Source organism: Myxocyprinus asiaticus, chromosome 1 (genome assembly GCF_019703515.2).
Source record: "Myxocyprinus asiaticus isolate MX2 ecotype Aquarium Trade chromosome 1, UBuf_Myxa_2, whole genome shotgun sequence".
In the NCBI taxonomy this organism is placed as follows: domain Eukaryota; kingdom Metazoa; phylum Chordata; class Actinopteri; order Cypriniformes; family Catostomidae; genus Myxocyprinus; species Myxocyprinus asiaticus.
The window spans coordinates 57319541-57345910 of NC_059344.1; the positions used below are offsets into that span (position 1 = coordinate 57319541).

At 36.8% G+C, this 26370-nt stretch overlaps 2 protein-coding genes across 4 annotated transcripts; both read right to left on the reverse strand.

Annotated features, from left to right (window-relative positions):
• Positions 1 to 2440: 2440 nt before the first annotated feature.
• Positions 2441 to 16849, reverse strand: ctdnep1b (CTD nuclear envelope phosphatase 1b). 3 transcript variants are annotated; one of them, XR_007895821.1, is made up of 8 exons: positions 16212 to 16849; positions 13755 to 13821; positions 13404 to 13522; positions 12877 to 13065; positions 12511 to 12622; positions 10965 to 11104; positions 4167 to 4251; positions 4022 to 4072 (listed from the first exon to the last, which is right to left on the reverse strand). XR_007895821.1 is itself a non-coding variant. In XM_051684939.1 (7 exons), the coding sequence occupies exons 1-7, from the start codon at positions 16323 to 16325 to the stop codon at positions 4012 to 4014; spliced, it is 654 nt and encodes a 217-aa protein (XP_051540899.1). In that variant the 5' UTR covers positions 16326 to 16849; the 3' UTR covers positions 2441 to 4011. The 3 variants fall into 3 exon arrangements, 2 of the variants coding, with proteins under 2 accessions (XP_051540899.1, XP_051539714.1); XM_051684939.1 differs by lacking the exon at positions 10965 to 11104 and having other exon boundaries at positions 2441 to 4072; positions 12604 to 12622; XM_051683754.1 differs by lacking the exon at positions 10965 to 11104 and having other exon boundaries at positions 2441 to 4072.
• Positions 16850 to 20257: 3408 nt separating this feature from the next.
• elp5 (elongator acetyltransferase complex subunit 5) lies at positions 20258 to 24950 on the reverse strand. Its single transcript, XM_051672954.1, has 8 exons — positions 24647 to 24950; positions 24416 to 24476; positions 24244 to 24324; positions 23327 to 23538; positions 23055 to 23230; positions 22851 to 22946; positions 22589 to 22689; positions 20258 to 21085 (listed from the first exon to the last, which is right to left on the reverse strand). The coding sequence occupies exons 1-8, from the start codon at positions 24699 to 24701 to the stop codon at positions 20977 to 20979; spliced, it is 891 nt and encodes a 296-aa protein (XP_051528914.1). The 5' UTR covers positions 24702 to 24950; the 3' UTR covers positions 20258 to 20976.
• Positions 24951 to 26370: the final 1420 nt, after the last annotated feature.

The following is a 26370-nucleotide window of genomic DNA, read 5'->3' on the forward strand; positions in this document are numbered from 1 at the left end:
GAAATGTAAAAGAGGTGCTCCGGTCGGTCATATGACTTTTCAACACACTTCCGGTCAGAGAAATGCATTGATGCTGAGGTGGTCTGAATAACAGGCAGGGTTACTTTTAAAATGTATTCCACTACAGATTACAGAATACATGCTGTAAAATGTAATTTGTGACGTATTCCGTTAGATTACTCAAGGTCAGTAACGTATTCTAAATACTTTGGATTACTTCTTCAGCACTGGTAGATTTTTTCACTTGTTTTGACTATAAAAACTCTGCCAGTACAGTAAGACAAAATACACGTTAAAAATACATTCTCTGAAAAACCTAAATATCTTATGCAGTGTTGTTTCTAAAATAAGATCAATCAAAATGATCTAGTTTTAAGGATTTTTAGATATATTGACAGGAAAACAATACAAATATTATTATCAAGAATATGATTTTTGCCCTAATATTTGAGTGGTGGTGGTGTAGTGGACTAAAGCACTGAACTGGTAAGTGGAAGGTTGTTGGTTCATCCCCACAGCCACCACCATTGTGTCCTTGAGCAAGACACTTAACTCCAGGTTGCTCCAGGGGGATTGTCCCTGTAATAAGGGCACTGTAAGTTGCTTTGGATAAAAGCATCTGCCAAATGCATAAATGTAAATGTAATATCAAAGGTCTTACTAGAAAAAAAGAAATTATGATCTAACATGAATTTTCTTGATAAAAAAAATATGATCGTGCCTGGTAACGTGCGTGTAAAATGGCTAGAAATAGCATTTTAGCGTAGCGTAAAGCTGACAAATTACACAAGGTTTATTTCTATTTCTTCTGCTCCAAACTTACTTCAAACTTACTTCTCTGTCTGCTCGTATGAATGTAACACATCATAAGAAAGTGTTTCACCGCTGTTCAAATGCACTTTGGATCGCATCATTTATATGTATAAATGTTTTCCATCTGAAAGGACTAAATATTAAATGAAACAAATGACAATAAAATGCAAAGTAATCTCTTCAGTAATCAAAATACTTTTTGAATGTAACTGTATTATAATTACCAATGATTTAAATTGTAACTGTAGTGGAATACAATTACTTATATTTTAAATACGTAATCCCGTTACAGGTATTCCGTTACTTTCCAACCCTGATAATAGGACACTAAATTACCAAATATGTACAATATTATTTAATTAATCATAAAAATGAAGAAACTCATACATGATAGAGGTCGACTGAATTTTGCCGATACGGATAACTAAGTTGGTGGGGAAAGGACGATAACCGATTAATCGGCCGATAGTTTTTCAAATGGATTTATAGAATGTAAACAAAAAAATCTTATTCTTTCTTTATTATGGCAGGCAAAGACAAAGAGTCCAAAATGAATAATATCTCAGATGCAGTTTTTTGTTCAACTAAATTCCTAATGTTAACTAGAAAAAAATACGATTTGGTAAGTATAAACAAGCCCGAAACACAAATGATGAAAAAACTATCGGCAACTATCGACAGATTTTTTCCAAAAATCAACTATCGGCACTGATTAATCGGTAAAACCGATATATCGGTCTACCTCTAATACATGATATTCATGTGCTGGTTACAATACCTTTACATATTAAAATATGAATTTTGTAAGGCTCAGGCCTACATTCAGAGGGCAGAACAGCAGTTGTTGCTCAACAACAAATTTATAACAGTGATAGATTTAAACGATTATACTACTAAGTAGTGTATAAATGTCTCAAATAACCTATGCTGGTTTTGGCTAGTTAAAGGGATAGCCAAAAATAAAGGGTTCACCCATAAATGAAAATTCTCTCATCATTTACTCACCCTCATGCCATCCCAGATGTATTTGACTTTCTTTCTTCTGCAGAACACAAATGAAGATTTTTAGAAAAATATTTCAGCTCTGTAGGTCCATACAGTGCAACTGAATGGTGACCAGAACTCAGAAGCTCTAAAGATCACATAAAGCCAGCATAAAAGTCATCAATAAGACTCCAGTGGTTTAATCCATGTCTTCTGAAGCAATCCTATCAGTTTTTGGATGAGAACAGACCAGAATATAACTCTTTTTCCACTATAAATCTTGACATCAGCAGTCTCCTTGGCAATCATGACTTCAAGCTCGATTACACTTCCTGGCGTCATCTAGCGCTCTGCGGACGCATCAAACACTAGGAAATGTAATCGAGTTTGAAATCATGATCGTGCCTAGAGACTGCAACGGCACGATGTACAGTGAAAAAGGGAGTTATATTTTGGTCTGTTCTCAAACAAAATCGATTAGATCGCTTCAGAAGACATGGATTAAACCACTGGAGTCATATATATATATTATAGATTTTATGCTGCCTTTTATGTGCTTTTTAGAGTTTAAAAGCTTTGGTCACCATTCACTTGCATTGTATGGACCAAAAGAGCTGAAATATTATTCTAAAAGTGTTTGTGTTCTGCAGAAGAAAGTAAGTCATACACTTCTGGGAAGGAATGAAGGTGAGTAAAATATTAGAGAAATTTCATTTTTGGCTGAACTATTCCTTTAAGATGGTCCCACAGCCTGACCCGCTAAAAAGTGCCCAAAACCCCTCTAAAATCACTCAAATGACCAGCCTGATCAGGCTGAGCAACCAGAGCAATGTTATCATGGTGGCTTGCAGCAGGTTTTACTCTTAAAAAAAAAAAAAAAAAAAAAGCATTATCTGGCCAATGTAATATTTTAGACCTTTATACATTATTCCCTGTTGAAGTTTCCATTACTTTGTCCTGGACAGGAAATCAATTTTAAAATCCCTTGACATTTCCAGTTTTTTTTTTTTTTTTTTTTATATGACTGTGGGAACACTGAAATAAGATAAAATATATATTAGTAAAATAAATGGAGTGCAGTATTTGTGATAGTGGCACGTTCCTGGGACAGGTCTATGTACTTGAGTCCCAGGAAGCTGCCTAGAGAGTGCTAAATTGATGGAATAGAAATGACATTATCTGATAGGAGCACAGAGATACCAACAAGGCCTTGAGTTTTGTGTGCTCAGCCAGCTCTCCAATACAATGAAGTGCAAGTTTTATAAATTCAAGTCTTGTCATTAATATATTATCAGGAAAGAGAACAAAAACATTTGTAAAAAGGCTTCCAAGTGGTAGGATTTCATCAATCAACCAAATACATTCTGTAGAGAATTAGAGCAGAAAGGCTTAAAATCTGTCGTTCAGCTTCTCAAAAGCACATATTATACAGTATCTTCCCTGATAATCATGATTCAAATACATTTACTGTCAAGAACAAAAGATGAAAATTGACAAGAATAAAATTTGCTGCAGAATATGAAGAAAAAAAGTCCGATGTTTTCCCCCCACATCCAAATATGTATAGGTCTACCATACATTCGTCATTAAAACCCAAGTTTTCCCAAGACAGTACCTCAATAACATATAAAACTTTACCACGATAACCCTGAAACCTACTGAGCAGTCAGAATCCGTGTCATCAATAGTTATTCCAGTGAGCTCTATTAGATGTGCAGAGTGTCAATGGCCAATTCAGATGGTCTTCACAAGCCAGTCTGTTTACCAGATCTCTGTTTGTGCCACCTTTAGAAGTGAGGTATGATGTCCAAAGCTGGGACTGAAGGAGCAATCATGAAAAGGTCAGTTTTCCTTGCTTCAGTATCCAGCCACTTCGTATCTTCAAATATTTAAAAATAAAAGCAGCAGGCATCCTCATACATATACCACAATCATAACTCACACATATAATCAGCACAGTTAGAACTGTAAGGCAGAGACTCTTATGAAGAAGAGGGGGGAAAACAGTTGACCCCCAAAGATTCCAAAAGTTTGATTTTTCCATCACCCTTTTGGTTTTGTGTTCACAATTGACTCTCCTTCTGGATTGCCCTTTAGCAAGGGTGTAGTTGGGAGATGACGAGTCAGAGTTGAGGGTTAATGGACAGACAGATGTCAAATGGGGAAGCAGCTGAAAAAATAAGGTGGGTTTGAAGAAAGCCCTCGGTCGCATGATCACCAGAGTCGATGCTGGTGGAGATTTCGGCTTAGGACGGATCGCACATCTGCTGTGAATCTGGTAAAAAACAAAAAAAAACACATACTGTAATGGTGTTATGCTAATTTGAGATTATACCACTAAAAAACAAATTTGACATTTTCTCTATTACCTTAGAGCATCCAGCATGGGCAGCAAGTTAAGAAGTGCTGTGTCACTGGGGTCACTAAACCACGACTTTATAGGTATTGCATTATCTATGGATAAAAAAAATGAAACTAAATTCAATCCTAAAAACAATGGCATATTCAAGAAGTATTGTGCACCACCATGTACCAACTATATAGTAACAAAAATCTTTAAGATATTTCTCTCAGTACTTATAAGTGACTTAACTTAAAGGGTTAATTCACCCAAAAATGAAAATTCTCTCATAATTTACTCGCCCTCATGATATCTCATATGTGTATGACTTTCTTCAGCAGAACACATATGAAGAAAAACAGAAAAATATCTTGGCTCAGTTGGTCCCTAGAATGCAAGTGGATGGTGATCCAATGTTTGAAGCTCCAAATATCACAGACAGTCAGCATAAGCGTCATCCATATGACTCCAGCAGTTAAATTAATGAATTCTAAAGCGAAACAATCGCTTTTGGTTAAAAAAAGATAAATATTTAAGTACTTTTTAACTATAATCCAACGCTTCACGAGAGGTTGGAGTCAAATCGGTCTCTCGTGACGAATTCGCGTTGCCATGTTATGGACGTAATCTCACGTTCTCCTCTGGGTTGAAACATCCAGGATAAGAACACAAACGCACCATTGTGAGTAAACAAACAGATACAAACACAGATCTAAAACAAAACCAATGAAGCTTCAGTACAACGTTCCTCTTTCTCAGAGCGCTGCTCTTCCGGCTGTGACTCACGTGCGTCAGTTCTCACGTCTCACGTGCCAGCGCGATTACTCCACACGCGCTTACCGCTGCTGACCGGAAGCGATGGTTTTTAGAGTTAAAAAGTACATAAATATTGATATTTTTTGCACCTAAAGTGATCGTGTCAATTTAGAAGACATTAATTTAACCGCTGGAGTCGTATGGATGACGTTTATGCCGACTGTCTGTGATTTTTGGACTTTCAAAAGTCTGATCACCATTCACTTGCATTTTAAGGACCTACTGAGCTGAGATCTTTTTCTACAAATGTGTTCTGCTGAAGAAAAAGTCATACACACCTGAGATATCATGAGGGTGAATAAATAATGACAGAATTTTCATTTTTGAGTGAACTAACCCTTTAACCAAGTGACAAGTGTATAGTACTGCACATCCACCATTACAGACAAGTAAATGTTCATTATGCTAAGGCAGGGTTATTAATTTCTTGATAATTTCTTTCTGAAATGTCATTCAAAAGGGATGTCTGAAGTGGTAGTAAGTGACTTTCAACTTGAAACTGTTAGCAACCTATTTTACTGCCATAATGTGAAGTATTTCTAAGTGAAACAGGATGTTCAATGAGAACAAATGTAGGGCGGGACTTGATTTCATCCATCAGGAATTTATTTGATCGTAACAAGTTGGATAGGTGGTTGGACGGGAAAATGAAGAGAGCTTGGTGAAAACAGTCAAAAAGGAGTGAGTCATAACACTCATTAAATATTATGGAGACAAACTTTTTTCGTTGGAAAAAAGTGCACAGATAAATCATTCAAATTAAGACCAAGAATTTAAATAAAATGTAAAAAAAAAAAAGTAAATGGGTTCATTTTTTATTTCATGTTGACTTTGACATAATGCTTTTATTACTTCCTACTACAATATGCAACATGATCTGCAAGTTAAAGTTCCTCTTAAAAAATACTAGGGCTGTCAATCGATAATATCTTTAAAATCAAATTAACTACATGATATACTGATTAATCTAATTAAACACATAATATTTACAGAGAAGGGCCCAAAATAACATCAACCTATCATTGGCCTAAAGTCCACAGCAACATTTCTTTATTTATTTATTTTTTCATATTTTGCATATTACTGAATTCGTCAATCTATTCAAGATGGATTATAGGGGCTCTTCTAGCGTCTACACTGCGTGCCCAATTATTAGGCAAATTGTATTCCTCAGGATTAATTTTATTGTTGAACAAACACAATGCTCCCAGTCAATTCAAAATGTTATTGAACCTCAAACCTGAATGTTAAACAAAGAAAAAGTGAGTTTTGTCTTTCTCAGGGGAATATATAAGTGTGTGCAATTATTAGGCAACTACTAGTGTGCACACTTATTAGGCAACTAAATTACAAAAATAATTTCTCCCAACTCAATTGTTTATTCTCAATTTTTAGAGTAGGTGCAACAAATAAGTGACACAAAATGACAATCAAATAACATTTTTGGCCTTTCAAAAATATTCAGTGACCAATATAGCCACCCTTCTTTTCATTAACTGCCATGAGCCTTCCATCCATGGAGTCTGTCAGTTTCTTGATCTGTTCACGATCAACTTTCGCTGAAGCAGCAACCACAGCCTCCCAAATGCTGTTCAAAGAGGTGTATTGTCTTCCCTCACTGTAAATCTCACATTTGAGAAGGGCCCACAAGTTCACAGTAGGATTTAAGTCAGGTGAGGAAGGGGGCCCAAGTCATTATTTGAGGCCCTTGCTGGCTAGCCAAGCAGTGGTGTACTTGGATGCTTGTGATGAAGCATTGTCCTGCATAAAGATCATGGCCTTCTTGAATGCTGAGATGACTTCTTCCTGTACTACAACTTGAAGAAAGTACGTACTTTCCAGAAACTGGCAGTAGGTTTGAGAGTTGAGTTTCAGTCCAACTACCTCATCCTTAATGACAGCAGCCCATACCAGTACCCCTCCTCCACCTTGCTGGCACCTGACTCGAAGTGATGCCCTGTGTCCATTAGTGATCCAGCCACGGGCCCATCCATCTGGTCCATCAAGAGTCACTCTCATTTCATCTGTCCATAAAACCTTTGAAAAATCTGTCTTCATGTATTTCTTTGCCCAATCTTGACACTTCAACTTGTGAATATATTCAGTGGTGGTTGTGTTTCAGCCTTCTTGACTTTGGCCATGTCTCTGAGCACTTGACACCTTGTACTTCTGGACACTCCAGGTAGGTTGCAGTTCTGGAATATGGTAGCATTGGAGGATAATGTGTTCCTGGTAGCTTCACGTTTAATTCTTCTCAAGTCTTTTCCAGTTAATTTGCGCCTTTTCTTCTCCATGCATTTTTTTGCGCCCCAGTTGACTATTCGCAACAAAACGTTTGATTATCCAGTGGGCACGCCTCAATAGTTTAGCTATTTCAAGAGTGTTGCATCCGTCTGAAAGGCATTTTACAATATTTGACTTTTCAGTGTCAGTTAAATCTCTTTTTTCTCCCATTTTACCTGAGGTAATGAAGCTGCCTAATAATTATGCACACCTTGATATAAGGTGTTAGTCACTTTCGCCACACCCTCCCTCATTACACAAATACACACCACCTGAAAATGATTGAATCCAATAAGTATTCAAGTTTATATGGTTTGGAGTTGGAAAATGTGCATGGAAATAATGATAAGATCAGAATACTCACTTGCCTAATAATTGGGCACACAGTGTATGTACACATGCCTCAGACGGATGTTTTAGTAGCGTTTCACTTTGGTTGTACTGCGTCATAAACACAGTGGACTAGGGTTGCGTTTACCAGTACTAACAAAGTATCGCGATACCAAAATAATTTAAACGGTACGATATCATCTTGTTGCCAATTTCGGTACCATACAGTATGCTGTCATTAGCAAAATGATATTGAGATGTGACAAATGAGATGAAATCACTGACAATTTGAAAATAAAATAAGAGGAGGATGTAATTTACTTAAATAATATACAGTCACACGCTAAAGAATGAACATGTGGTGCTGCTCTGCTCTGTCATATGATTCCCACACACACACACACGGGCGCACGCATGCGTGCACACTCATACAAACTCAACACACAGTTGGTGCCTAATTTTCATGCAGTGTGTTTAGAGTATAAACAGCTGTTAACACTTCAATGAACTCATCGGGTGCAGCTCAGAGATTTCAGCTTGAGAGTCGTGACGGAAGTATCCTAGCATTAATGGGAAGCTTGTTATAACTAATCCATCAAAAACAGGAAGAACTCAAACGTGTTAAAATAAAGTCCCGCTAACATGAAAGCTCTATTGAAATGGATGTGTGAAATTGAAAACAGAAAAATATAACTACAGTACAAAAATTTTGTATTCAAAAAGTAGCAATAATACTCATAATAACAATTATGTAGTATTAAATGGATGTATTATTGTTATTATTATTATTATCATCTGAAAGCAATATCACAAACGCAAGCAGCCTTGTGCCACAGCTAAACAAATTTTATTTTCATTAATGTTTTCATTAATACTGTGAAGCTCTGTGTTCAGCATTTTATTTTAACAAAAATAAAATTGCAATTTATTGTAAAAAACAAAAAAATATATATATATATATATATTATAATATTTTTGATTAAAACTTTCAATTTGATGAAACACTATTTGATCATAACATTTAATTAAACATTTAACATGGAATCCAGAAAAGCTTAAACAGAAAACACATAATTTGTATCTGTAAGACTTTATGCAGTTCTTTTAATCAAGTCATTTTCTGTGTAATTTCATCAAAAATCTGAGGCTTTTTATTTGTTGATTTTAGAATCGATACCAAGGTACCAGGGCTGGTATCGTACCGAAGCCAAAAATTTGGTATCGGAGCAACCCTACAGTGGGCCTCATTCATGAAAATTTCGTAAATATATGAAAAAATTGGGAGTAATTTGAGCGTAAAATGTAACTTCCCGAAAACATTCAGCCGGATTCACGAACACTTCGTATTCCCCAGATTTGTTAGTAAAACGTGTGTATGTTTGTGAATTCCAAACGTTCGTAAATAGAGCACGCATGCACATTCATTCACAATTATCATAATCCACGCCCATGAAAACGTCATATAAGGAAGGCTTCAGACTCACTATTACATGAGAATAGGAAGCTTTTAACATCTATGCGAACAGTTTTATATATACAGTGCATCCGGAAAGTATTTCACAGCGCTTCTCTTTTTCCACATTTTGTTATGTTACAGCCTTATTCCAAAATGGATTAAATTAATTATTTTCCTCAAAATTCTACAAACAATACCCCATAATGACAACGTGAAAGAAGTTTGTTTGAAATCTTTGCAAATTTATTAAAAATAAAAAATGAAAAAAAATAAATAAATAATAATCACATGTACATAAGTATTCACAGCCTTTGCCATGACACTAAAAATTGAGCTCAGGTGCATCCTGTTTCCACCGATCATCCTTGAGATGTTTCTACAACTTGATTGGAGCCCACCTGTGGTAAATTCAGTTGATTGGACATGATTTGGAAAGGCACACACCTGTCTATATAAGGTTCCACAATTAACAGTGCATGTCAGAGCGCAAACCAAGCCATGAAGTCCAAGGAATTGTCTGTAGACCTCCGAGACAGGATTGTATCGAGGCACAGATCTGGGGAAGGGTACAGAAAAATTTCTGCAGCATTGAAGGTCCCAATGAGCACAGTGGCCTCCATCATCCATAAATGGAAGAAGTTTGGAACCACCAGGACTCTTCCCAGAGCTGGCCGCCCGGCCAAACTGAGCGATCGGGGGAGAAGGGCCTTAGTCAGGGAGGTGACCAAGAACCCGATGGTCACTCTGACAGAGCTCCAGTGTTTCTCTGTGGAGAGAGGAGAACCTTCCAGAAGAACAACCATCTCTGCAGCACTCCACCAATCAGGCCTGTATGGTAGAGTGGCTAGACGGCAGCCTCTCCTCAGTAAAAGGTGCATGACAGCTCGCCTGGAGTTTGCCAAAAGGCACCTGAAGGACTCTCAGACCATGAGAAACAAAGATTGAACTCTTTGGCCTGAATGGCAAGCGTCCTGTCTGGAGGAAACCAGGCACCGCTCATCACCTGGCCAATACCATCCCTACAGTGAAGCATGGTGGTGGCAGCATCATGCTGTGGGGATGTTTTTCAGTGGCAGAAACTGGGAGACTAGTCAGGATCGAGGGAAAGATGAATGCAGCAATGTATAGAGACATCCTTGATGAAAACCTGCTCCAGAGCACTCTGGACCTCAGACTGGGGCGAAGGTTCATCTTCCAACAGGACAACGACCCTAAGCACACAGCCAAGATAACAAAGGAGTGGCTCCGGGACAACTCTGTGAATGTCCTTGAGTGGCCCAGCCAGAGCCCAGACTTGAACCCGATTGAACATCTCTGGAGAGATCTGAAAATGGCTGTGCACCGACGCTCCCCATCCAACCTGATGGAGCTTGAGAGGTCCTGCAAAGAAGAATGGGAGAAACTGCCCAAAAATAGGTGTGCCAAGCTTGTAGCATCATACTCAAATAGACTTGAGGCTGTAATTGGTGCCAAAGGTGCTTCAACAAAGTATTGAGCAAAGGCTGTGAATACTTATGTACATGTGATTTTTTTCGTTTTTTATTTTTAATAAATTTGCAAAGATTTCAAACAAACTTCTTTCACATTGTCATTATGGGGTATTGTTTGTAGAATTTTGAGGAAAATAATGAATTTAATCCATTTTGGAATAAGGCTGTAACATAACAAAATGTGGAAAAGGTGAAGCGCTGTGAATACTTTCCGGATGCACTGTATATAATTTTTTTTTGCGCATTGACTGCATTCACATCGTAAAATATTGATTTAGTAAACACTTCCATGTTCGTTCTAAAAAGTAAGAGAGGAACTTAGTCATCGCATGCGTTTGCTGTCATCAGAGGTTCTTTTTGTGAATTAAACAGTCAAAGAGGTAAATAAAAATGGTTTGACATGAAGCTTTAGTGTAAAAAATGTTCAGTTTGGATGTCCACAACCATTAACCTTCTCTGGTTCGGTTGAGCGCATCGCCAGCGTCATTGGTGAAACTTCCAAAGTCTTTCTAGCAAGTCAGTCCACTGTCGGCCATCTTTGGAACACTCCCGGGAGACTATTTCCAGTCATGCCAGTGCAGCTCCTATCTACTTGAATGGGGGAACACCGAAATCTCAAAAATGGTTGGTCAAGATTACGATCAAAGAGCATATTTTAAATCAGCAGTAAAATCTGACAAAACTGGTATCATACATTGTGCTTCATTATCTCATATTACGCTAAAAACCAAAATTTTCTCAGCTTGTATAGCTAACGCGCATGTGCGTTGCCGAGTTGATGAACAGGCGATGTCCGTTTCTAAAAGGTGATTGGCTCTTTAACCTTTAAGGCGGGACTTCTTTTCTACATCCATTGACCGTTGGCTGCCATTGGGATTTCCAATTTCTCCCATTCATTTTAATAGAAGTGGCCCATCTCTGCTAAATAATCTCTGAACTTCTTGAGGAAATCCAAGAATGTACAGTGATATACTTCCCTTGCAACAGGAAAAATCTCTAAAGAAACTGATAGAATGCCTGAAGAAGATCTTTGATCGAAACGCTTTAAGTTATTACAGATTTGCAAGCTATACGTTTTTCTTTTTTTTGCCCGTTGTATTGTGTACGCACCTGCCCACGATGTGTTTATTTATGAGTTTAACAGCATTACCACTGACCATACATTATCAACTGAAAGTGATTTACAGATGCCTATACTAAATTATGAAACCTAAATTATAGAGCTTATATAAAAAAAAATTCCAACCAGTCACGTTAGATGGCATTATTATTTTTTCAAGAAAATCAACGCTAACTGCGCCTTTCCATGAACCTTTCACAACATGTCAAGATCTTCTGCTGGAAAAAACGATAAGCAGATTTGGGGAAAAAAACTATACTTTGAAAAAAATAAATGCAAGCAGCAAAGAAACGTCTCTAAGCTTCTTTTTTTTTTAAGGTTAATTTCACTAATTTAATTATTAGTTAATTTTTTCAAGTTAAATGTAGTTTGTAACTTAGAAAATCACATCTCGAGACCCCTGCACTCGGAACTGTGCTCCGTCCAGTTGTGTTTGTACGCAAGAACACACTCATCTTGCACCAATACTAGTATCAAGCAAGCCTGAGTGTGGTTTGTTGTCTGAACAACTGCCTGTTGTGTATAAAGCTGCAGTTTTGCTTACTGCTCCCTGCTGAAAACAGTTAGTACTTCAAGTTTGAATTGCTCCAATGGTGGAAATATTCTATATTGCAGTCCAGGCACATGATTAATTGCATAATTTTATATAAAATGATAGTTTACATTATCCCTTGTAATAAACATCATAAACATGATGTGAACGAGGGTGAAATGGCCTTTCAAAAGCATGCATCCAGAGATATCATGCTGAGAGACCAGCTGGGGAACAAAGCTCATACACAAGTTAATCCTTGTGTATCAAACAGATCCCAAAAAAAGGTCCCAGACAGAGGCGCTACAGATTACAGTGTGGTGTTGAGATTATGGCAAATTTTACCTGGATGACTTCGATATGCCCCTGGCGAGTTGTCAAGTATGACTACACTTGATAAGTCTTCGTGTACAACAGAAAGGTCTTTAATATAACTACCTGAGTCCAGTGTACAATGCTGCCACGAGAAAAAGACAAACAGAAAGAGATTACAGGATTACGCTTTACAAGGTTGTACACATTAACACAATAGTTAACGTGAACTAAGAATGAACAATCCTTTTATCATTTAATCATTATCATGACACCTAATGCATTAACTAACACATAGAACATTACTTTCTATATACTGTACATACAGTAGTTTTCGTATTTCCAATGGTAAACAGGGTTTAAGAATAATACAATGTAAACAGTCTCAGTTGTGGTTACCTGTCTGTAGTATCTTCTTTTCAGGATTCCCTTGTTGTTGTCCAGCTTATCAGCTACTGCAGAGCCATAGATCTCCATACTAGCAGTGAACACTACTAACTCATACCACTGACTGACCACCTCCAAGAAGAAGTCAACATGCGGCCTTTTATGTACAAAGAATCTGACTGGGTGTTTGTCAATTACCACCTACAAAGAAAAGAATTAATATGAGAAAAGAAAAACATGTCTCATCCTTCCACAGGTGCATTAGCGCTACAAGATCATTATCTATATTCCAAGCTACATCATACCATCTATGACTATTTATAAGACATTAGAGTTTTAAAATAAGATGTTTGATGATCTAACCTTGCCAAGTCCGATTTCAATCCAAGCAACATGTACGTGATTGGTGCCATTCATAACTTGATTAATTTCTGACATAACACTAAGTTTGACATTAGAATTTGGGCATTTGCTTATAGATTATGCACTTTAGAAGTGCACATGTCGTGTTCACTCTCGTGAAAATGATTTCGTCGTACTTTTAGGATGAAGTCTGGTGGCGTGCCAGGTCGCACTGTTGGTCTGAGGACTCCATCGTGATGCGAGTGTATCAATGTCTCGTCAAGATCTAAAACTAGGATCTTTCTCTTCACGGTGTCTTGAGAAAAAACAAACACACGTTAGTCAACAAAAATAATTGTGAACACACCAACACTTCACAGCCGCACAAGGCACAAGTTCATTAAAGCTTTGCTTGCAAAAGTTACTAAAAAAAAACCACAAGTTTAACAACTGTCTTTTCAAGGAAAAATTCGGACTCTAATTGGGCAGCTTTGCAAATTTCTGTTGTCATACCAACAGACTTTGAGGAGAAAGGGAGAAATACTCACTGAGTCTGTTTCTGGAAATGGGTGACAATGGTAAAATGTCATATCGCACTGTTTGATACTGGATTACCTAGAACAGGAAGGAGACAAAACAGGAAACAGCCACCTCAGTACACCACAGTGCATGAAAGATGTAATACATACATATGAAGCAGAAGAATTGTGTGTACACCTAAGAAATACAGAAAGGATATAAATAGTATGGCACTGATTTTATGGGGAAGAAAAACACTCGATGGAGAAAGACATTGGGATAGTTCACCAAAAATGAAAATTCCCTCATCATTTACCCTCATGCCATCCCAGATGTGTATGACTTTCTTTCTTCTGCAGAACACAGACAAAGATTTTTAGAAGAAAATCTCAGCTCTGTAGGTCCATACAATGCAACTGGATGGTGACTAAAAAAAAATGCACATAAAGGCAGCATAAAAGTAATTCATAAGACTCCAGTGGTTTAATCCATGTCTTCTGAAGTAATGTAAACGATTTTGGATGAAAAAAGACCAAAATATAACTCCTTTTTCACAATAATCTTGCCATCAGCAGTCTCCTTGGCGATCGTGATTTCAAGCTCGATTACACTTCCTAGCGCCATGTAGGAAGTGTAATCAAGCTTGAAATCATGGTTGTAACTTGAGACTGCAATGGCAAAATGTGCAGTTACAAAGAGTTACACTTTGGTCTGTTCTCACACAAAATCAATTGGATCGCTTCGGAAGACATGGATTAAACCACTGGAGTCGTATACTTTACTATGTAACTTTTATGCTGCATTTATGTGCTTTTCAGAGCTTCCAAGTTTTGGTCACCATTCACTTGCATTAAATGGACCTACAGAGCTGAAATATTATTCTTAAAATCTTTATTTGTGTTTTGCAGCGAAAAAAAAGTGGCCTGAGGGTGAGTAAATGATTTTTGGGTGAACTATTCCTTGAATTTTGTGGTACTGAATGCAATACTTCAATACTGTCTCAAATCAGTTAATATATGTTCAAAACGCACTAGGTGCACTGCTGTTGCTAAAGTCACAAGCATAAATGACCAATTAGTAGCTCAATCAAGCACTTAATCTTCTTGAAAGAAATTGAGCCAAGTATTGAGCCAAGGTCTCTTTCCCTCTGAGAGGTCCGAGACCCCCCCCACCCGCCTCAGCCCACTGCTCGCCACAATGTGGATACTCTTCCTCTCATTCTCTAAATCCCTCTCTTCTGAGCTATCTTTAGCTCTTCCAGCTGTCTAAAAGTGTCAACGGAACTTATGAGTGCCCAGTCGAGGGAAACTGGCAGGGTGACTTTGAAAAAAGGGGGTTGTTTATTTGCAACTTGTATTAGGCCTCAATAAGGATGAATTCACCGTGTTGGGTCAAGCTGAACAGAACCGCTGCCCGCATGACTGGAAACCCATGTTTAGAGAAGTGTTCGCTCCACCGTCCATATCACAGTCCCGGACAAGTAATACCTTCATAACTGAATCTTAATTATCATCCTTAAGATTATTATATAAATGGCTTGCCAAAGCCTGTTGTGCACAGGGGGATTACAGCTTGCTTTCTCAGCCCGAGTGTTTACGTACTCTGAGCTGTTGCATGAGACTCATTTATTGACAAAAAACTTTGACCTATTTCCCTATTGTTATAACCATATGAAACATTAATATATCATATTATTTAAGAAAAGAGCTCATTTTGGTGCCACAGTAAAATGTCAAATTGGGAGTTGGCAAATTATGAAAAACAGTGACATACTTTGCTATTGTTATATTATATTATACAAGATAAAAAAATTAAAACAAATTTAAAAAAATCATTTTGGTGCAAAGACACATTTTACACTTTTAATCAAAGGTTAAATTGATTGTAATTTCCGGAGTTCACAAATATGCTAGCAATAGTTTGTAAAGTGTTATTTTCATGGCAAAATCTAGGTTTAAAATATAAAAACAGATTTAAAAAAAAAAAACTACGAAAAAAATAAATATGTTTAAGATCCGTTGTTTAAGACTTTGCTAAAAAAAAAAAAAAAGTGCCAATGCTATCAGCAGAATAAAACTAATTTGTGTAATGGGACCAGGACTTTGTTCACTAGATAATATGTTATCAATTAAAACAAATCTGCATTATTAGACACTTAAAATTCTGAAAAGGTTAAGAGGACTACAGGAGTTTCTGTAGTACATTGCAAACAACTTTTCTACTTTTTAGATCAAACATAAACTCATATCCACTGCATTCACTGGATCTGTATGTAAATACACCCATTAAAACACCTTTATAACCATGCACCTGATATTTAAGAATAAAAAAATATATATTTAAGAATGAACCCACTCTAAATGGGTTTAACAACCCAGACAGGTTTCCTCCAGACGCCTGAATGCAACTTCAGTGCGCATGTCACTCCACAAAAGTTGCTCAAACAAGAGTAAACCTGGACAAGCATGAAGATGGGAGTTTCTCACCGTTCTGATGTGCTTCCTAAGGATGTATAAGAAGAAGCTCCATATTCTGGACGTCACGCCGAGGAAAGTCCGTACACCAAGCAGACACTGGCGCGTCTTTATCATGTCAACCATAACACCAGAGTCTGTGAGGTGTGCTTTACACCGCCGAAGAGATCAATACAAGAAGAGTGAGAACAACACACCTGTGGAAATAAGATCCTGACAACCATTCACAAGTTCAAACCCCGCAGCGTCCTGTTTACCCCTCACGCGGCTTCATATGGTTAAAAATAAACGTACAAAGGGCGGAAAAGTACATCGATTTAAACAAAGTGCGAACATTAAATATCACTTGGTGAGAGTCTTTATCTTTGGAGAGGTAGTTTTATGTCCAGCTCTCTGTGAGGACTTCAAATGCTCGTTAGTTAAGATGATGGTCAAACCAACTGGCTAAATATACTGCTGGAGTGTCGAACAAATGCCAAGAGAAGTCCGACTTTTCTCTCTGCTGCAACATTAAGATCCGTATGTGGTTTCCTCTTTTTTTCAGGGAGCTTTTTGGAGAAAGCTAAAAAGAAAACGCGTACAATTTCTCACCGCTCAGGACAGTTTCAAGCCAATACGGTAGAGCAGTACGAGCCGCCATCGTTTCGCTGACGTCACTTCCGCGGGGAAATAAAAAGTTTGCGTGTTCACGTGGCTGTGGCGTTTTTCAAACGCAGGCGCGTATTGAGTTCTCGTGTAGAGAAATCAAACACGTGTACTTTTATAGAGTTTAGTTTGATAGTTGCATTATGCAGCTGAATAGAATAAAAATATGAATAAAATAAGGTTCTTGTTCAAAAAGAACCGTGGTAACACAGTTTAAAGGAATAGTTCACTCAAAAATGAAAATTTGCTGATAATTTACTCACCCTCAGGCCATCCAAGATGTATCTGAGTTTCTTTCGTAATCAGAACAGAATTGAAGATTTTTAGGATTTCATTTCAGGCTTCCTTCTCTAAACAATGCAAGTGAATGTCCTCCATTTTTTGATGGTCCAAAATGCATATTTAGGGTGCATCAAAATAATCCACACAAATAAAGTTCTTCTGAACACAAACGATTGATAATTTTGAGAAACAAAACAATGCTTATATACTTTTTAACTACAAATGTTTGCTTCCATACATCTCTGTGACGCACGCTCATGAGAGGGATGACATAAGCTCGTTGGTAAGGGCACGCATCATTGTTTACAATAGAAACTTGTGCTGTTCACAAACCAAAACAGTCCAAAATAAAATAAAAAAATAATTCCCAAATAATAATAATAAAAAAACAATGTAAACAATGGCGCACTTCCTGACCTTACCAACGAGCTTACATCATCCCTCTCATGAGCACACCTCATAGAGATGTACAGAAGCGAACATTTGTAGTTAAAAAGTATACAAGTATTGCTTTGTTTCTCAAAATAATCAATCGTTCGGGTTCAGAAGAACTTTATTTGTTGACTGGAGTCATGTGGATTATTTTGATGCACCCTAAATATGCTTTTTGGACCGTCAAAAAATGGAGGACATTCACTTGCATTGTTTAAAGGAGGAGGCCTGAAATGAAATCCTAAAGGTCTAAAATTCTGTTTTGATGAAGAAAGAAACTCAGATACATCTTAGATGGCCTGAGGGTGAGTAAATTATCAGCAAATTTTTGGGTGAACTATTCCTTTAATACAATTAGGCCTATTGATACTGTAAAACCATAAAAAATACTATTAATTTAGTCTGCAGAATGAAAATGGGGGAGTTTGATTCATCAGTGATCGAGTCGTTCACCAAAGAAATTTATTTACTGATTCATTTGGTCAAAATTCCTGCAGAGTACATCTTTACGCCAGCCAAGATGGTAGTCAAAAATGAGCATCACAGACCTTATTCACAGAAGCGCCATCTTTGATTTTTGACGTGAATGAAAACGAGGCTGTGAAGGATTTACTTTCTGTCTCTACTATAAAATACACTGTATACATCTGTATAAAACATCGGCTTTCTAATTCCCCACAACTCATGTTGTCGTTAGGTTTTTGTCTAGCTTAAATGTCTTGAAAATATATTTTTTGTCAATGTTTCGTCAATGGAAAGATCCAAAAACACTTTAAATAACTGTACAACCCATTAAAGAGACAGCATGTCTATTCCTCACAGCCTTGTTGTCGTTGCCGTCAAAAATCAAAGATGGCGCTGCTGTGAATAAGGTCTGTGGCGCTCATTTTTGACTACCATCTTTTTGTGTAGTCTATTTGTGTGTTATGAGTGAATCCAGAGAACTTCCATACTGACTGAGATAACAACCTCTGTGTTTTTACCATAGGAAAGAGCGTAACAGTCAACTAGCGTGTTACGACAGTAAGTCACTGTTTGCAGAAACCGCAAAAAAGAATGGGGAGAGCTGTAAACCGACGCCTACTTGTCATGAAAATGCCAAAGTTTTCTCTTATAAAACAACAAGTTTATCAAAGTAAACTTCACACATAGTTTACTCCAAAAGGATTGTATAGTGTAAAACATGTTGAAGATTAGTGGACAGGCGGTCAATTCATTAAGTGATGAGCTGTTTCCTCACAAAAGCTGTTGCACACTGAAGCACCTCCTCCATAGACATCTATTACAAAAAACATCCTCTGGTCACCACGCCAGTGTACCGCAAAGACAAGTCAAATGTACAATAAATGTGTGTTCATTATAAATGCCTTTCCATTAAATAAAATGGCAGTCATGCAATTAGCGTCTAATAAAAAAACAAAAACAAAAAACCCCATTCAAACAAAAACAGAAGGCAAAGCCAAACGCTAAACTGCAATTTTTCACACATCTTTTCATTCTCAAAGAAATATTAAAATAGCAAAAATCGTTAGGTTATGTCATATAATTTTTCACCTTGGCTAATTTCTATCTTTTTATTTTTATAACTATTTTCCTCCAATTTTACAGTGTTTTGCTGCCGACGTGAAGTCAAACGTGTGTAGTGTTTTTCTACTAAAAGTCAGCAATCAGTAATTTTTTCCCGATGGGAGAAATGGGCCATCCGTTGCTCCTGGCAGGTTACTCTGCCTTACAGGTTCCATATAGTTTAGGGTGGGGGCGGGGTTACGGTATCTGCTGCCTGCCAGGAACAAACTGTGGCCCCTATGTACAATGGGTGTCATGCAATGGCGTAGCCTGGAAATTTTTCTATTTTGGGGGGCACACCCTTGGCTATGCCACTTGCATCATTTGATCCTAACATGGCAGCCCCTATGAGGGGACCCTCTCAATGTAGATTTAAACAGCTTTTATAAGGTTACTGATATGACTTAAGTCTTCATCTCATGTTGAGTACTCATGATTTTATACATGTTTAAAAATTATAGCTCATTTGTATAGTAATAAAAAAAAATTTAATGAGGGGAAAAAAATACTGAGTGCTCCTTAAAATGTACATAAGCCTGGTGTCCTTCTCCAGAAGAGGGCAATGCAAGGCTGTTAATACAATTCTGAAGTGAGAAGCTTCTCATTGTGGGCATGTGAGACAGGAATTATGCAGGCTGCTTTTGCCAGTGTGGGGATACAGCCCGCTGTAGACACGAATTAGGGTTTTGCAAGCTGTCTGGAAAGTTTAAACCTCTGTGGCAGCGAAGCACTGTCATCACTGGGATGGCATCATGCTGTACACTTGAGGCATCAACTAACGGGGCTGCTGACGCTTCGTGTTAATATTTTCACCGGACATTGTGTCCTACAATTTTTGAATTTGTGAACATTGGGACATCTTAATGGTCAATAACCAGCACTTAGCAGCTAACGGAAACCCTGATTCACAGTTAGCCATGATTAATTTAATCCATGAGTGAAAGTGTCCTACAACAGGGCAGTTACTGAGATTAGTAGATGAGTAGTATTTGGCTGGTCATGTGATCACAACATGGCTGCCCCCACGAGGGGACCCTGTCCTTTTTTAAGGTTACTGTTACTGATATGACTGGTGTCTTATCTCATGTGAATGCTTATGATTTTATGTCAAAATTATTACTCATTTCTTTAGGACAAAACAATTTTTAATGAGTAAAAAATTACGGAGTGCACCTTTAAAACACACAAAGACATTAGTGACAGAAAAAATGGAAGTGACCAAGAACGATTCAAGAATGAAACGCTACTTATGACGATGGTAGTCAATACCTCAATAATAAAGTATTAATAACATTAGTAACCATGATATTTTGGTGTAAACCATGGTTGCCATGGTACATTTGAATTAGGAGATCCCCTTTGTCATTATTTATTTCTTGAATTCAATTTTAAAGTGGGGCTGGCTGAAGAAAAAGCATGATAATTTGGTCAAAATCTCAAGTCAATTAACAAATAAAACAAATTCAGTCAACATTTATTAAAAAAAGGATGTAAAAATAGCACGTTAATAGTGATCATTATCCTCCATCTTGAGGTGATTACTGAATAATATTTTTAAATGACAGTGCTTGAATACAATATGTCAAACATACTTAAAACATTTTTCTCCCATAAGTTATCCTACCATTACAAAAACCCTCAGTTTAAAACTGCATTCCATTGCATACTCGATAATAACACTGGTTCATCAAACAACTTCTCAAACATAGTCTTCAAATAGTTTTCTTCCAATGAGACTGTCCCAGACACTTTCAAAGTCTTTATTATTAATAACATTTATGAATCATAAATTATGATTTATAGAAATTACTGTTTCCATGAAACATTTACACATTATCTGTGCTGTTTTCATTTACACATCAAGATCATCATCTGGATCTTCCTCATCAAAGTCATCATTGGCATCAAGCTCATACATAATCCTTCCTGAGCCAGGAGTTGGCTTCAGAAGAGCTGATTTTCTGTAGAGTAGGTAAAATGAAAATGAACATACAGTGCTGATTTTTAGAAAACGTTCTAAATGTATAATGTACCTTACATACATTTTGTAACCCTTAAATGCATACATCGGTTTTTAGTGACCTGGGACCTCAATCCACCATCTGTACCTCATCAATTCTTTGGAGTTATGCCCTAACCTCTTTATTATTCCTTAACCTTTGTCTTTTGAATAGTGAAGGAAAAAAAAAAAAATTATATATATAGAGAGAGAGAGAGAGAGAGAGAGATTTTTTGCTTAATAACCAAAAGTGTATAGGACTTAAGATATTAAATAGTGCTGCTTTTGTTTTTTGCGCTTCCATAAATCATATATTTGTGATTAATTCATATCTATATAAGTTTACTATTACATGATATCCATTTCTTAGTTTATTACAAGACAAATGAGTACTTCATTCATACAAATGACTACTATATCACATTGATTTTCAGCACAACGATGGCGAATTATAAGTATTCCATATGCGCGTACACATACTGTACATATTATACATGCTATTTGTTACTTGAAGTGGCGCTGATGTTTCAGTGATTAATTGATTTACATTTGACATTGCTATTTGATGAAGAAGCAACATGGAAGTAAACTTTAGCAAGTACAACACATGAACAGTATGATACGGCTATTGTCATTTGGGTGTACAACTGAAATTCTGTAAGTTGTGTGTCCATTTAGACTCAATAAGTGCCTGAGAAAATACATACAGTATGTGTAACTTATGTGTAGCTTATGTTTTATGTGTAGCTCAACTCATGAAATTCAGTGTGGAAGAAATTAATCCTGTTCTGAGATTTGTTGAACCATCTCTTTGATATATGAAAAATAAAACATCAGAATATATTCTATTATTTTATAATTTTCATAAAAATGCTTTGTAATTTTTACACTATCTGGGCATTTTGTAGATCCATTTGTTTTTTTTGGATTTTTTCACCCAATTTGGAATGCCCAATTCCCAATGTGCTTTTAAGTCCTCGTGGTCGTGTAGTGATTTGCCTCAATCCGGGTGGCGGAGGATGAATCCCAGCTGCCTCCGCGTCTGAGACCATCTTATCACATGGCTTGTTGAGCGCATTGCCACGGAGACATAGCACGTGTGGAGGCTTCACGCCATCCACCGCGGCAACCACGCTCAACTCACCACACGCCCCACCGAGAACGAACCACATTATAGCGACCACGAGGAGGTTACCCCATGTGACTCTACCCTCCCTTGCAACCGGGCCAATTTGGTTGCTTAGGAGACCTGGCTGGAGTCACTCAGCACACCATGGGATTCGAACTAGCGAACTCCAGGGGTGGTAGCCAGCATCTTTTACCACTGAGCTACCCAGGCCCCATTGTAGATCCATTTGTGATAGACATACATGCAGGGCTGCTAAAACCCAAGGTATGTAATAATGTTTGGTGAAAAACCCATGCATTTATGGGTAAAAATAACACAGGTACAGGGGTCTCTTACTTTTCTTGACTAAATACAAATGGCAGTGCTACTTTCTCCTTGGCTTCTCTCTCCTCCTTAGACAGACGAAGATTAAAGGTCAAGTTTGATGTTGGGTCGGCCTACTCAGATCATAAAGGAACACAACCAGTTGACAACATTAAAATGCGGGAATACCAACACACAACAATTCTACATTTATTTACATGGAAATAAACTCTGCTTAAATGACTTTTGCTATTAATGGACCCACTGTACTGAAACTGTGGCAGGGTTTGCTCACCTCGGCTACATCTTCCTTTTTCTGTGCATGGCCAGGCTGATGTGGTATGGTCTGTACAGAGAGGGTTGCATCCTCTGACACACTGAAGTACTCTTCCTAGGAATAAACAACAAGAGCTCTTCAAAAATGTTGGAATTCAACATTTAATCATAAAACATTGAGATAATAATTTCAATTTTCAATCTTCGTTAGCCAACGTCTTACCCCTCGCATAACTTTGCCTGACTTTGTGCGTCGAGTGGTCTTTGCCACAGCATGACGTTCATTGTTTACAGGTGCCACAGAGATAACAGTACTGGCTAGGTGGCACATAATGTCTTCAATGCCATGCTGATGCAAGTCTGAATGCAGAAGACCAATAATAGTTTTTATAACTCCTCCTGTTGGTAAATGAGAAGAAACAATAGCACTATTTACCAGGTGATCAATAAAATAGAAGCAGCAATTGTTAACATGAAAGACTGTTTCTGTTTCACCTTTCTTGAGCTCCTGGAGTCTTTGGCAGATGACAACAGGGTCATGATGCCTTAAAACCAATGAGAGAGAGTCAACAACAAGTACTGAAGCTCTGGCATGCTGTGTCTCTTTGACAAGCCGAGTAATCTCTTGAGCAGTGAACTTCTCAACTGTGAATGAGGACTTGCAGGTCCAGCCAAGGGGATCAGGGAAACCCTTGTGACAATGAAGCCTTTAGACACAAGAACAAATTAGATTAATTACAAAAGCATTTCAAAAGCTGTGTGTACCCTTAAAGGGACAAATAAAGATTTTTAGAAGAATATCTCAGCTCTGTAGGTCCATACAATGCAAGTGAATGGTGGCCAGAACTTTGTAGGTCCAAAGAAAGCACATAAAGGCACCATAAAAGTAATCCATTCGACTCCAGTGGTTTAATCCAAGTCTTTAGAAGTGATAAGTGTGGTTGAGAAAGAGATCAATATAAAAGTCTATAAATCTCTTAAATAAATCACTTTCTCTCAAAGAGTTCTTCTTTTGTTTTTGACCACTCGCATTCTTTGTGAATATCGCAACCTTCTTGGCAGGAAGAAGAATTTATAGGGAAAAATGACTTAAATATTGATCCGTTTCTCACCAACACCTATCATATCACTTCAGAAGACATGGATTAAACTACTGGAGTTGTATGGATTACTTCTATGCTGCCTTTATCTCCTTTTTGGAGCTTCAAAGTTTTGGTCACCATTCACTTGCATTGTATGGCCCAACAGAGCTGAGATATTCTTCTAAAAATCTTTCATTTTTAGGTGAACTATCCCTGTAATATAACTTGAAGGCAATAACTACAGACTTTTGTATGACTGCATGAGCTTACAGACGTTACCATTTGACTAAAAACATTTCTCAGGTTAAAAATATTGTAAATTGAGCTTACTTGTGCACACAGCTACTGTCCAAACCAGCACGCAGTTCTTGCTCTGGGGTCTCGAACACTAACACATGCACGTCCTCGTCCCTTTAAATTATTTAAGCACAAATAAAACATGATCCAAAGTGTAAAACATTAAAGGATATACGTTTTTAGAGGATGCAAGACGACTACTTGCCTCTTTAAGGCTGCATTAATAAAACATTTTAGGATGCCCCGGCCACTGTATTTGACAGTATCTGAAAGCAGGAACACACATACTTAAGAGCATATTTACTTCATTCAACAGGGGTGCAAGTACATTTCTATTGATGTGCAGCATCAGTTGAGCACTTCTGATTGTAAGAAGTATTGATAAGATTCTTGCTAGGTCACGAAATGAAGAGAAATTAAAGACAAATATACTTACCTTCAATGATTATGAATCCTCCAGCTTCTGTTCCCTGTAGAACATTTAACAGCATGGCTCAAATGTGGAATATTGTTTACAACACCATCAGCTAACAGCTAAACAGCTAACTGCTAAACAGCTCATTTAAAGTAAGTAAAACGTCTTTGGCAAGCCACGTCCTGGTATATAACAGTGTATTTGTGCTACTGGTGAAAAAAGTGTAAAGATATGAATTCAAAGATGACCGATTTTAACCCTCTATTTGTAAATAAGCATCATGCTACATTTAGAGCTTCAACACGAGTCTGATTCAACAGAAAACTCAATATCCCACAAACGCAGCGGCCAATCTTCTTTTTTCATTCAATGGAGGTTCGCAAACTTAAATAGAGCTTTACCGCCACCTAACGTCCTGTAGCGTGGACACGATACATATACTGTACATGTATATTAAAATTATTAATAATATGAATGATACAAAGAAATACTTTTTATATAATGATATAAAAATATATATTACTATTATTATTATTATTATTATTATTATTATGAATAATAATACAAATATATATTTAAAATATTTTAATATGACTAACTTTCTAATATCTACTATATTTATTATTATTATTATTATTATTATTATTATTATTATTATTATTACTATTTATCATCCTTGTGTTGTTCCAAACCTGTTTGCTCACGTCATTTAGCTCCATAATGGTAAAAAAAAAAAAAAAAAAACAAACAAACATGGAAGTAGACAAAACTATTTATTACAATCATAGGAATTATTACCATCATCTGTGCGATATTCCTATCATAGTAATGATATCTTTATATCCGCTCAGTTTATCTGGTAGGATACATTTCAAAACCTGTTGCAAAAGTGATGTTATATTACTTCCTATTAGTACTCATGATAATTTCCTATTCCTTCTATTTCTATTTCCTCTTCACACTTTATACAATAAATCATGTTCCCCTGACCCAACACCATGCACAAAGCTCTGTTGGATGTTTAGATATTAAATCATATTAGACATTCATTTAATAATCCCAGTATTTTCGCAGTGTCACCATCTAGCGTACTGAGTCAACGAGGATCGTTCCCTGGTGCATTATTAAAATAGCTATATTTTATATATATATATATATATATATATATATATATATATATATATATATATATATATATATATATACATTTTTTTTTGTTTGTTTGTTTGTTTTTTTTTTTCATTTTGTGTGTTTCCTGGGAATCAAACCTTTGTTCTTGGCATTGCTAGCACCATGCTTTACCATTTAAGCAACAGGTATCCCTTTTATTAAATTATTTAATTATTGCCACAGTCAACAACTGTGTTCAAGACTTTGTAATAATAAAAAAATGGACATTTGAAATATCCAGGTATGTCTATGAGGGACATGTTTCCAGATGGGTCACAAGTACATACTTTGCCACACTCCATTATGCATATTTGCTTAGGAAATAACCTGACATGATAGATTTGTAATAGTTTAGTCACCAGCAATCTGTTTCTCACAATAAAAAAATAATTATTTCAAGCTTGCAAATGAATATCATATGGTAACACTTTATAATAAGGTTCCGTTTGTTAACATTATTAATGCATTAAGTATCATGAACTAACAATGAACAATATATATTTTTTACAACATTTATTAAGATTTGTTTATGTTAGTTACAGTAATAAAAATTAAAATGGTCATTGTTAATGTTA

Excerpts from the sequence above, each read along its gene's own strand:
- ctdnep1b (XM_051683754.1), bottom strand. The coding sequence starts at position 16,325 with ATGGTTGACATGATAAAGACGCGCCAGTGTCTGCTTGGTGTACGGACT. Across the intron at positions 13,822-16,211 it reads TTAGGAAGCACATCAGAACG|GTAATCCAGTATCAAACAGT; the intron begins GTGAGAAACTCC and ends TTCCTGTTCTAG. Across the intron at positions 4,252-12,510 it reads GGCATATCGAAGTCATCCAG|ATAATGCAATACCTATAAAG; the intron begins GTAAAATTTGCC and ends TTTTATCCATAG.
- elp5 (XM_051672954.1), bottom strand. The coding sequence starts at position 24,701 with ATGCTGTTAAATGTTCTACAGGGAACAGAAGCTGGAGGATTCATAATC. Across the intron at positions 23,539-24,243 it reads GACAGTAGCTGTGTGCACAA|GCTTCATTGTCACAAGGGTT; the intron begins GTAAGCTCAATT and ends TTGTGTCTAAAG. Across the intron at positions 23,231-23,326 it reads ACTCCAGGAGCTCAAGAAAG|GAGGAGTTATAAAAACTATT; the intron begins GTGAAACAGAAA and ends ATTTACCAACAG.